The 13,533-nt window shown below is 32.3% G+C and overlaps 1 protein-coding gene and 1 pseudogene across 1 annotated transcript; both read left to right on the forward strand.

Moving 5' to 3' along the window:
• Nucleotides 1-689: 689 nt before the first annotated feature.
• On the forward strand, nt 690-2,229 carry LOC132748646 (tigger transposable element-derived protein 6-like; annotated as a pseudogene).
• LOC132748650 (neuronal acetylcholine receptor subunit beta-3-like) lies at nt 1,908-9,009 on the forward strand. Its single transcript, XM_060738258.1, has 4 exons — nt 1,908-2,167; nt 5,803-5,954; nt 6,807-6,928; nt 7,861-9,009. Exons 1-4 carry the CDS (start codon nt 1,908-1,910, stop codon nt 9,007-9,009), a joined length of 1,683 nt encoding a protein of 560 aa, XP_060594241.1.
• Nucleotides 9,010-13,533: the final 4,524 nt, after the last annotated feature.

Here is a 13,533-nt window from a genome sequence, read left to right on the forward strand (position 1 = left end):
AGCGAAAGAAACAGACCTAAATCAAAAGCCTTAACGACCCCCTGAATTAGACGACTCCCTGTCATATGCGACGCTATTTTTTGCCCCCGACGCAATTTACTATTAATTTAGACTGAATTAAGCGACTCCCTGTCTTACGCGACAAACGACTGTGAAATCCGGGTCCCGATCCGCTTTTCAGACTGTTTTTACCGACTTTGAGACGCTCCCCAGAAAATTTATTCACGAAAGAGTTATCTTTCGTTATCTCGCGCGATGTTATTTGTGACGAGATTCAATTTGTTTACAAAACATGGCGGCTGAAAAAAGCAAAAAAAGAATCGTTTTAACACTTGAACAGCGTGTTAAGGCCCTAGAAATGCTGGATCGGGGTAAACCAGCGTACAAAATTGCTCAGGACTTCGGTGTTGGTAAAACGCAAATTCAAAATTTACGCAAAAGGAAGTTGGAAGTTTTATCTGACTTTGAAAACAATGTTCCTGGTGAAACAAAGAGACGTCGATATCTCACAGGAAATGAGGAAGTTAACACATTAACTTATGAATGGTTTAAAGATGCTGTTAATAAGAGAGTAAACATCACAGGGCCATTAATACAGGAGCAGGCCCTCAATTTTGCAGCAAAACAAGGAAATACGTCATTTAAGGCCTCGAAAGGTTGGCTTGAGAGTTTCATTAAGAGACATAATATTTCATTTGGGTCTATGAGTGGTGAGAGGGGCGATGTAAAGCAGTCAACAATTTCTGAATGGACAGAAAAATTACCTACATTATGTGCAAACTATAAACCAGAAAATATTTTCAATATGGATGAAACGGGTTTATTTTTTCGTGACAGTGGACGTAAGACTTATCGATTAAAAGGTGATGATTGCGCTGGAGGGAAAAGATCAAAGGAGCGAATAACAGTGGCTTTGTGCTCTAGTTTTACCGGCGAGAAGATTAAGCCTCTTGTTATTGGTAAATCTCGTAACCCGAGGTGTTTTGGTAGAATGGACGTGAAAAGTTTGCCAGTTGATTACTTTTTTAATAAAAAAGCGTGGATGAACAGTTACATTTATGAAGAATTCCTGAAGTCACTAAACAGAAAAATGAAAAGTCAAAACAGAAACATTTTACTATTTGTCGACAACGCACCTTCACACCCCAAGATCAACTTGAGTAATATTAAAGTTTTTGCCGGCCAATACAACGTCTGTCACACAACCAATGGATCAGGGGATAATCCAGACAGTAAAACTCAAGTTCAGAAAACGTCAGGTAGGTTGTTTTTTCCGACATGAAAAATCACACACACATTATTTGAAGGCTAGAAAATCAATTTTAATTCTGCATGTAATAATTTCCTTTTTTGATTTGCAATAGAAATCTGCTTTTAATGTATAAATGCTAGTGTTGAGGTCAGGTGGATAATTATTTTTGTCTTATTGTCAAATTTAATCTGCTTTTATGTAAGGCAGCATACTTTTAAGGTATCAACATGCGTTTTAACACATTTTTCTTTGTACATTTCAGTTACAACATATGATACGCGGTATGGAGCACCATCCAGCTATGCAGGGCAGTGAGCTTCTTAAACAAATAACAATCTTAGATGCAATTTACTGGCTCAGCAATTCATGGTCAGAAGTCGAGGGAAGCACAATTGTAAAATGTTTTTTAAAAGCTGGATTCAGTTTTGATTGTGATTATACAAATAGTTCGGGCAGTGCTCTTTCTGTTACTGGTGTTGATGCCAGTGACGATGAGGATGATGAGGATGATGTCCCGTTAGCAGTAATGCAAATGTAACACGAGCTTTTTGGGTGCGATTATAAAGACCTCACCAGAATTGATGAAGAATTGTTAACATGCGAAATACAAAATTCAAACTGGGATGCACCAATTGAAACTTTACTTTCACAATTTATGCAAGAAAATTGTGCTTTCTCTGCCGGCATTGATGGTGATGATGATGACAGTGATGACAATGATAATGATTCATCAGTAAATGTACCGACTTACTCTGAGGCTTGTGACTATGTTAATAAACTTAAAACCTTTGCGGTCAGTTTAGGAAATCAGACACTGGTTGATAACATTGTCAAATTTGATGATGAGCTGTGCAACGAGATCTTGAACAAACCGAAACAAACACAGATTACTGATTTCTTTGAAAAGAGAACAGTGTAATTTAATATTTTAAGTCACCATAAGATATGCATTTAATATGAATTTTAATTAGTGTTACCAAGAGACAATGAGTTTAATATGAATTTTAATTAGTGTTTTCAAAGACAATGCATTTAATGTGATTTTTAATTAGTGTTACCAAGAGACAATGCATTTAATATAATTTTTATTAGTGTATAGATAGCTGAACTTTATCCAGTGATACATTTTATTTTTTTAACTCCCTTTAACTGTCCTTTTTAATGATCTTAAAGTAAACAGGTAACATTTTAATGTTTTCAATGGTTTTATTGTTTATCAAATAACATTGTACTGTATTTTTAATGTTTTATCTTTTTAAATGCAATAAAAGAAATAGTTTAAAGCCAATTATCACTTTTATCTTAATACCATGTATGTATTTCAATGAAATAAGTCAATACTTAGCTATACATGTACATATCCATGTACATTTTTAAACCAATGTTGGCAAATTTGGCAAGACTGTTTTAAGAGACTCCCTGTCATATGTGACCTTTTTTTCTTGTTTCCGAAAGTATGTCTCTTAAAACAGTCTCGACTGTATTTGTCGGCTGTTTTTTATGCTTTTTAATGACACAATGAACAAAATCACATTCCATTTGGGAATGTCCTTTTGTAGGCATTTTTGTCTGTAGTAGATAAGTGATCCTGTAGATATGATTTAAATACATTTGCTGTTAACTCTCCGTCACACTCATTATAACGTTGCGGGTTGCAAAATAGATAAATACGGATTCCCTAAAGAAAGCCCAACACGGCAAAATTGAAAATGTTGCAGGCTCGGTTTGATTGAGCCTGTTCATGGACGGTACTGGAAAGTGCAAGTTACCGTCCACGCCCCCTTAAGCAGAATTCAACATTTAAACATGAAATGGTAAAATTTTGAATTTAGAAACATCCGCAGATGTTTTCATACGGCAGTTATCATGGAACCTTCAACGTGACACTACCGTGCCATTCCATGAAAAGCGGCGTATGGTCCCCAAGTAATAAAAAGCGTGTGCCCTAAACGAGAAGGCAATGGGCGGAACTAAATAAAATGGAATTTGGAAAGGGGATCAGAGGTTATGAAGCCTAAGTATCACAGATAAGACGTCAAAAGACAAAAATAAAAAGCAGGCAACATATCCTAAGGGGGATTCAACATTATTCCAGTAGGAATATTGGAACCACCAAACTAGAAAAAGCCGAAAAGTTAAAACTAAAAATACCACAAGCACAACAATAATGTCGCGCTGAACGATCTTTAAGGATCGGAAATATAACATCATTGATTAAATGTACGGGGAGACTTTTTACAGCCGCCACACGGCACAAATAACACGGATGTGATCATAAAATAGATAAATACAGAATCCCTAAAGAAAGCCAAACACGGCAAAATTGAAAATGTTGCAGGCTCGGTTTGATTGAGCCTGTTCATGGACGGTACTGGAAAGTGCAAGTTACCGTCCACGCCCCCTAGCACCGGCTTAAGCAGAATTCAACATTTAAACATGAAATAGTAAAATTTTGAATTTAGAAACATCCGCAGATGTTTTCATACGGCGGTTATCATGGAACCTTCAACGTGACACTACCGTGCCATTACATGAAAAGCGGCGTATGGTCCCCAAGTAATAAAAAGCGTGTGCCCTAAACGAGAAAACAATGGGCGGAACTAAATAAAATGGAATTTGGAAAGGGGATCAGAGGTTATGAAGCCTGCGTATCACAGATAAGACTTGAAAAGACAAAAATAAAAAGCAGGCAACATTTCCTAAGGGTAAAGTCGAAAATGGTGTAGTTTCATCTTGTAATAGATTCAACTACCATTAATTTAAGAGCAAATCAAAACTTTGTTAATCAACACTAAGGACTTTAATGAGATTCTTTCTGTCCGTGTCCTATTCTTTCCTCTCTTTTCCAAGTGCATGCCTCATACGCTGTATGTGTTCGTCATATTCTGTATACAGCTTTCCTTTTCGGCCTTTAATAATTTAGGTTGAGTATATTGAACAGTTTTGTGAACTGTGCCATTTTCAGTGATTGTTTTGATTCTTCCTCCATCTTCCGTTTATATTCAGCATTTAAATCTCACAAGGTGACAAATTATAGTTTATGGTAATGTTTATTAGGTACGAATAAAAATATAATGGAAAATATTGTCAAACCGCTGAGTATTAAATTCCGGCGGTATGATATATAATGATTGAAATGTTAAAGTCTTTAACTGCAAAGATACTAATACTGAATAAATGAATAAATAACGAAAGCACAATATTTAACACAATATTCAATTTCAATCAGATTTATAAAACAGGTTAATAATAAAAATGACGGAGAAAGATTTTCTTTTCGATCAGTCCAAAATGATATTTCAAACAGAGTTCGTATTTGTATTTATTGAGGATTGTTTTTAAAAAGCTTTCAAATTGTTTTATGTTCATCAATAAAAAAAACATATATTTTGAAATAGCTTTATTCTCCTGTGCATGTGTTTCGTCCTTCGAGATACTTGAATTCAATAAAATAATCAAGTCGCTCTATAACCGATGCTGAGTGATTATGGCTGTAGTACATTTAGTAATACATTTAGCACTATTGTTCATTAGCAGATCTAATGAAACTATATCTGCAATGTTTACTTATTACTTAATTTTCACTGTAACTGATGAATCCCCATATCTCAAAATTGATGTTATAAAATGTTCTACACTTGTATTGAATTTATCGTATTGTTAGGTATTTTAGATTAAACGTTCGATAATTATGGCTTTGTTTTCAGTCCATTCAATCAAGCCTCTAAAATCAGAATTTAATGGTCCTGGTATTTCCTTTGTGAATATACAAAAAGCAATTCTCAAGAGTACTTTATTCCAACAATTAACAACTGGCATGGAATGAGTTATAAATTGATATCACTATAGAAATAAATAGAATAAGCGCATGTGCTTGAAAAAGAAATGAATGTACTTATTGCGCAAGCACAATTAAAAAACAGCAACAACCGACTTGTGTAAAAAACATTTAATTTTACCTTAAACAAGAGTATGTTTTAATTAAGAAATTTAACAAATAAAAATTGGTAAGCTATCAATTGAACAGACAATAAAAACGACAGGTAATTATTACATCAGATACTTCACAATATTAACCACAAAGAGATATTTGTTCTATACTCATCAAAAATGTAATCACGTAAACTAAAGATACTAAACTATATGTGCATACCTACCATACTTATGTAATATAAATTATAGACAAGTGAAAAGTCTTGAAGCAGATCTTCACCTTATTTCAGAAAGATGCTTCTGATGAACTGTTTTTCAAGTAAAAGACAGCTATTCATTTATCCATTAATGTGACGAAATATTTTATGGTTTTAACGAGTGTTACTAAAGTACCATATGAAAACAACTTCTTACTAAATAACAACGCATACGATATATATTGTTTTTACTTTAAGAAATTTCTCTAAGAAAAGAAGAAAATGACTTCTTATTAAACACATTTGTTTAGATAAATATATAAATGCATAAATACGATTTTATTTGATGTTTCGGAAGAAAACCATAAGCCCAAGGATGGCTCATCATATTTCAGTAATCGTCGTTATGGCACATTGTAGTTTAAGTCAAATGAGGGAGAGAAAGTCACAAAAACCAGTCCCAACCATAAATATACTATTCCGACATCCAAGTAAATATCTGGTATACTTTTCACATTTTAATCTTGATTCTGACCTTAACCTTAAAGCTGGAGAATTTATTCTTGCATCAAGTACAAATATTGTGTATGCCAAGTTATTCTTAGTTATTTTAAAATGCGGGAATGGCAAAATTATTAACCGGTCACAAACGTTATTGCTTTTTATAAAGTACGGCCTAGATCTTTGAGCTACAGACTTGGATTTATGTGTTACATAGTGATGAAAATATTTCAAAATCTATCCATAAATGTCAAAGTTATTGACCGGACACACACAAAGTGTTGACGGACGGAAGGACTAATGGACAGAAAGATGCTGCAAAACTAAATGCCCACCGAACTTTATTTTGGCGTGGAACAATTTTATTCCTTTTATATACATAACTTGCAGTTGTACTGTTCGTACCCTTACATGTAAAACATTATATTAAAATGTGAAAGTCCAAAAAAGTCAACGCATTCTTGTTTCTCACAGGAACACTTTCGTAGAGCATCTGTACTTTGGAAAGTATCGTGTTAACTGTTATATAGGCTTTTCAGACTTTTCTATCAGCCAATCTTAACAACATAAATTACTTTACTCATGAACTTCTACGAAATATAAAACAAGGCAATATCAGTAGCTTACACTACTATTTTATATTGACTCATGTGATTTGAATGGTGAAACAGGTACAATGGTAGTTACTACAATCAATAATTAATTCTGGGTTGTTCGTCACCAGTATGCAATACAGATGAAATTAGTTCTAGAAAAATGTTCTCATAAACGTGTCATTGGATTTAGTATAATAGCGCTTATGATTTGTAAAAATTAATTAAATTAAGGATTTTTTAAGCAGTAGATTATGCAACCCTAGATATAAACTTATCACTACATGTTAATTATGGATAAAATAACATTGTTTATGATAATATTAAAAGCTCTTGAGACATCGCTTGGACAAACATACACTGAAATGGACTCTTTGCTAGGACATCTTTTCAATGAGACAAGATATAACAAAGATCTTAGACCTTTAGAAAACCAAAGTCACGTAATTCAGGTAATTATATTACATTTTGTGTGTTATTTTTCTTTTCTCATTGCTTTATTATTCCCCCCTATGCAACATAAACTACTTTTTAATAAGGTCTTTGAAAGTGCTTTGTGACTCTAGTAATTCTTCTAGGTGTTTATCGTCGTGGTCTTTGGTCTGGTCTTAATTTTTTTTAAAAAAGTTGACGGCTTTGTCTCTACGTGTAGATATATGTTCAACACACTTATGACAAGTCTATTAAAAAGCTAAATTTAAGGTGTACGAATTATTTTTATTTATGTTATAAACACTTAGAATCAAATTATTAAATAAACATAATAAAAATATATACAATGAACGGTATGATAACTTGAAAAACATAACAAAAGTCATCTGGTTATCCGGAACTCGGCAAATGTGGGGCTTTCCAAGCTAATCCCCCGGTTGTAGCTTTACGGTACACTACCGGTCACAATACAAAATTCACCATTCGAAGCTGTAACTGTATAAGATTGTATAATTTTATTTTTGCTGGGGAAGAAACCCAAAATATTCTTAATTCCGGTGTAAGTTTATTTTGTAAAGGTTTTTTATACGTTTTGTCCAGTTTGAAATAATTTTCCTGAGAGTAAATGCCGTGTATATGCGAAATATAAAGTTTAAAAATGTCCGATCTATTTTCATGAAAGAAATATCTTAATTCTTTACAATTTTCTTTTGATTTAACCAAGTCGGCGACTGATATTGAAAATACACAGTTCATTCATAAATTCTATAGAAATAAAAAAAGAAGTATATGAGAAAATTCTATAAATCCGAGAGCAAAATTTAAATATATTTTTACAATGTAAGTTATGTTGGCAGTTTATCTTTGCATTGATATCTTAAATATGTTTATCGTATGTATTATCAGCTACAGAATAACAAATTCAAAATTATTTTTCCGTGACCTGTTGTAGGTAAACTTTACACAGTATGTAAAAAGCATCGAGAATCTAGACATCTCGTCAGGAGAGCTTCTTATAACTGGATACTTCGAAATAAAATGGACTGATGAAATGTTGACTTGGGACCCTGCTCTTTTTGGAGGTAGAGAAAAAATACAGTTGCCCAAAGATAAGTATTGGAAACCAGAGATTTCCTTAACAGACGGACCGGCAAATGAGGACACTTCAATTTATGGGAGCGGCTTCTATCCCGCGTGGGCCACTTACCAAGGGATAGTAATGGTCATTGCTGCAGGCAGTTACAAGACGAAATGTATTGTTGACACAACATTTTATCCTTATGATATGCACTCGTGTTATTTCCAGTTCATCGTGTCTAATCATGACTCTACAGAACTTATGATATCTTCTCCTTCACCCGATATTCATTTTAGAGATTTCAAAGAAAATGGTGAATGGGAAGTTATAAGTACAGATACAAATGTAATGCTGGTAAAAGAGAAAAACATAGACAGTGTTGCTATACCAATGTATCAGTCATCGTTTTTGTTAAAAAGAAGGTCCAAATTTGAAATGATAAATTCACTTACACCGATCATGTTTATGTTATTTCTGAATATTGCAACTTGCTTTGTTCGCCCTGAATCCGGTGAAAGGACAACGTTTGCAATAACGCTATATTTAGCATTAGTTTTTGCAGCAACATCATTAACAGAGACAATACCTAGAAATTCATTAAAAATGCCGATGATTTCGTATCAACTGCTTTCGGTTAATATCATCAACACGGTTGGCGTTTTATGGAGCATATTTATTGTTAATTGTGCAAGTAAATCTGTGGCTCATAGATATGTGCCAAACTTTCTTCTGAGGATGATTACAAAAAGGAGACAGAAAAGCAAAAACAATAGTAAAATGGTTCCTGTGAAAAATTGTAAAATGGTTTCTGTAGATTCAGTTGTATCGATATTGCCTGTTGAGGGTACGGATATTAGTGATGGTCAAAAGGAAGAAGTATGTAATGAACCACAATCTGCTGAAATAACTGGACACGAGGTGGCGGAAGTTCTCGATACAATTTATTTCTGGATGATCATTATTTGTATTACTTTAGCAAATGTCATTTACAGCGCATTTGTGTACAAAAGTTGGTTCAGTTAGATGCATCAGAGATTAGTGTTCCTTTCGTAAGAAACACGCTCTCTTAGCCAAGTGAGTCGACTGGTCGTTTGTCTCTCATCGCTAACTCAGAAATAATTTGTGATTGGAAGTTGGTAACTTATGGAAAATTAGTTATTGATTGCTGATAATCCAGGAAAGCCGGTTAGGTGTGTCAACGGTCGGATATGACCAAAATTATGCTTTAATCGGCTGAAATAAAACAGAGACAAAAACTGTAAACTGAAGTGACTTTTTAATTGCACAGCTTATATGTTAAATGACTTGTACTCAATTTCAATACTTTTTTGCAAATGACAAGTTCGGGTCTATATCAAAGCATAAAGTATAGAAAAACAATCAAACAACAAAAACAACACAAATGTATATAATAACAAATATCCTACTGATAGATTATTCTTTGAAAAAAAGTTCATATTTCAATCTGAAATCAATTTTATAAATTCAATTTCATGAAATGCTAGCATTATCAATAATTTTACTCAAAGCATTGATGACTGTTTACTGATTTTTCAGACAAAAAGTTAATATAATTTTGTTTTGCCAACACGATTAACTGATATCATTTGAGATATTTCACTTAATTCGAAAATCTTTGTGGCAAATTAGAAACAAGGCATTTTTATTAAACAGTCAATTATCACAGAAACGCTTGGAATTTTAAAGGAAATCCACAGAAGTCTTTCGATATCACGATACAGGATTTTGTTCGTAACATTTGATGTTCTTCTGAACAAATTACTTTTGTGCCAACCTTTAAATCATTTGCTTGGTTCTTATTTTCCAGAATAATTATACCCTAGAAATCAAAAGAGTTCCAACGTTCTTAATCAAATCGAGCTAAGAATCACATACAGTTGTGCTTGCAATTTAATTCTTATAACATGTTTATATCATTTGCATATCTTCTTCGTTTGAAATTGAGCTACATAAGAATAAAAGCATAAATTTATGATTTTTTTATGCTTTGGACCTCAGTAGAGTTCCTTGATATTGTGTTCTTTTTTAAACAGCTTATAAATGTGACGATGTTCTATATTTTGATAATGTTACTTGTCCTTTTTGCAATGATTATTCCTCTCCTCATATTCCCTTTGCATAAGTATTCAATACATACCAAAATGTTTTCTTTGCTTTAAAATCCCAATGATTTGGGATATTTGGGCTTTGTTAATAATAATTGTATCATTTGAACTGATCATGCTCAAAAGCCGTTTTGTGTGTTTGTTGTTTTAATATTCAGTGTTACACTTTGAATAAATTATGCAATAAACTTGTTATCGGTTCATATCATATGTATCAATCTAGGGTCTTAAGAAAAACAAAAATAGCATCAGCTCGGGTCATCAGTCAAAATATTTGCATTTAACCAAATTCAGGTGGCGATACCACGTGACATTAATGATTCAAAAAAATTTTTTTTTGTCCGAATCAGGTATGTTTTTATCAATATCGTTCCTGATTAAACCCAGCTGATTTGGAAGAGATAATTTGCAGAGTATCCGTTCTTGTAAAAGCTAACCACAGTATACCAAGCTTACGAAACCCCTTGAATTGTTTTGGAGGACATTTATGTACAGTTACTTTTTATAACTGTGACAGAAGGATAGATAAACACTCGAAATAAAAGCAAACATAATTCCAACAAGTTCTCTGTTCTTTCTCTCTCCAGGATAAAATATTATTTTATATAAATTATTGATTTGATAATGCGAATATAATCGGTTTGATAGAGACTGTTCATGAGGGATGACAGAAAAGCTAAACAGCCCTCACGCCCCTGACGCGTTATTAAGCGGTACTCCATCAACACTTTATGTCCTTGAATCAATGATACCGTACCGAAGGACCAGAAAAATTTACCAGCACTAAAATAAAGCACGGGACAACATTTTACAACTCCTACAATGCACTTAGCGCCCGCTGCTTTTAAATTGAACAATGAAATATTCAAAAGAGGGATGTATAAATACATCATCGAGCTTTTTACATTTTGACAAGTGCTTTCATAACAGTATTTGCTGTTATTTAAACAATTAATTTCATTTTGTATGACAATTTTGTTATTAACAGTTTCTTTATTCCAAAACTATTAAAGTTGTGTTTTAACAAAAAGCCATTATGTAGCAACTATGTCTATGCACAGCACTTATTAAATCCATAAATGTGTGAAGTTTTATAACGTCTAGCTCATTATTTACGAATTATAAACGATGAAAGAGAATCGTTGTTTTCCATAAAATGCAATTATTTTAAACTGTTAAATGTCTGTTCGGACAATAAAAAATAATTTATACAATAGTATAACAGATATCTAGAAAAGTATTATACAAAATAACAACTTATTTTATATGCATAATATGCAATTAATGATTATTAAGTTTGTTTTTAAGTTCGTTATTTATTTATAAAAAAATATTAATTTCTGCCTTCAATGATAAATTGTTCTTTTAATTTTAACATTTTTCTATCATTTTTTATCATAAAGAATAAGGTTTATCGTTCAGTTTTGCCTAACCATAAAAAAAGAAAGAAAAAAAAAGAGAAAAAAAGAAAACAAACAAATAACACTTGTATAATTGTTTTTTCTATATTTAAACCACTGTTGTTTATCATAACCGACGAACTCCTCCGATTTACTGCCAAAATCAGAACAGTTTTTTTTTCAATAGCAAGAATTTCCGATTAAAATACCTAAACGGTTTTCTTATACATTCTTGTTTTTTATATAACTACAATAATACAACTCGTTGACAAATACATATACAAGATTATTCTCTCTCCAAATACTTCTCTCATATGATAAACAAGATCAACAAAGAAAGACGGCGTTCAATGAATGCAAAATAGGAAGAAAAAAAAAATCAAAAGTCTTATACACACCACAAATTCTTATAATTCAAATGTTTGAGATCGTGGACATAAACAATGCATTTATTGTTTAGAATATTTAAATAATTTATTGTATAGAATATCTAAATAAATATGTATGTGAGTGTAATACTATTTTGTGTACGCTCTTATTCAACAATAAGTTCAAATAGATGCACTATGGAGTTAAAACTAAATTGCAGGATACCCTTTGTAATTGAGTAAGTTTTACTTCATATTGTTTTATAAGAGTACAATGGAACAAAAGCTATGTGGGATGCTCTAGGTGACATTGTGCTCTTCGAACGATGCCGACAAATTTAGAAGAATATGTATGCAAGTTTCTGTGAGCAACGCTGCTTGTTTTTTTTATGTAGTAACCCAGGACAATATGAAAAAGAGGTAGACTTTCCAGCCGTCATTTAGTATTATAGACTCACGTACCATAACATCCTTCCATACTTTGTCCACTTTAAATGCTACAGTAACGTTAGGATTGCACGTGAGCAGTTTATGGTAGAAAATGATACCAATCTTTAGTGACAGATATCGTGTTAATAAGACAGTTTCCTAAACGCCATGTTATATGTATTTATTTATTTGAAATCAAACCATGACCTTTGTCTTAACCTTTCGCCATTAATGACAGTAATTATCCTAAAAAGAAGACAGCACGTACCTGTCCTATGTCGCAAGTGCTGGTGACAAAACACTTAGCACTGTGTATTGGCAATTTGATTTTTGTGTACGACAATATAAAGCAAACCCGCAACTTGAAGTCGGATAAGAAATAACATGTCATTATACGCAATATTTCATTATAAAAATAAGTTTGTTTCCATGTTGATCAAATCCCATAGTAATTAGACAGATGTCCTACCCCTTATAGAGAATGATCGCAACATGAAACAATAAATACATTCTAATTGTTTACAAAAATGTAAGAATAATAACTAATTTTCGTGTGTTTTAAATATATTTTATTAACAAAAACTGAACAATGTTGTGGTTAAAATTAACAGAACGACCCCGGGTCAAACCCCGGGCTCTGCAAAATTCATATCAATAATTGTTGCTTTTCGGTGCTTCAAAAGGGATAAACCTCCTTTTCCATAATTCTGACATGTTTGAGTCTTACAAGTGTTTCAGAATGTCAAAACAAAAAATCTAAACAACTAACAATTAAGGTAAATGAAACTTTCTTTCTAAATATGAATTATTTATCGAAAATCAGCATAGTGGTATATTATGGAGGGGTTTTTGGTTCAAAAAAAAAATATATCAGCTACTTAACAAAACATCGTCTATGAATTTAATGAACGATTGTACCATCTTAGATTTTAAACTTTAAAGTGGATTTCTAAAAGATTGCAAATATAAAAAAGTTATTTCCCAAAAGACAAATCCTTTTCATCCATTAATTAATCCAGCCACATACAAACAAACTAAACAAAAACAAATCAAATAACAACAACAAACAAAATTAACAAAAAACGTGGGTACCATCCGTAAATAGTACAACTGTCTTATAATTACAAATATATTTGATATAACACCAAGTTTTCTTTCAAGAGTGGTTTTCATATAAACAGTTATTTCTATAAACATATGAAATTTTATAGATTTCACATCTGT

This window comes from Ruditapes philippinarum, unplaced genomic scaffold (genome assembly GCF_026571515.1).
Source record: "Ruditapes philippinarum isolate M1 unplaced genomic scaffold, ASM2657151v2 ctg6940_1_1_1_1, whole genome shotgun sequence".
Classification (NCBI taxonomy): Eukaryota; Metazoa; Mollusca; class Bivalvia; order Venerida; family Veneridae; genus Ruditapes; species Ruditapes philippinarum.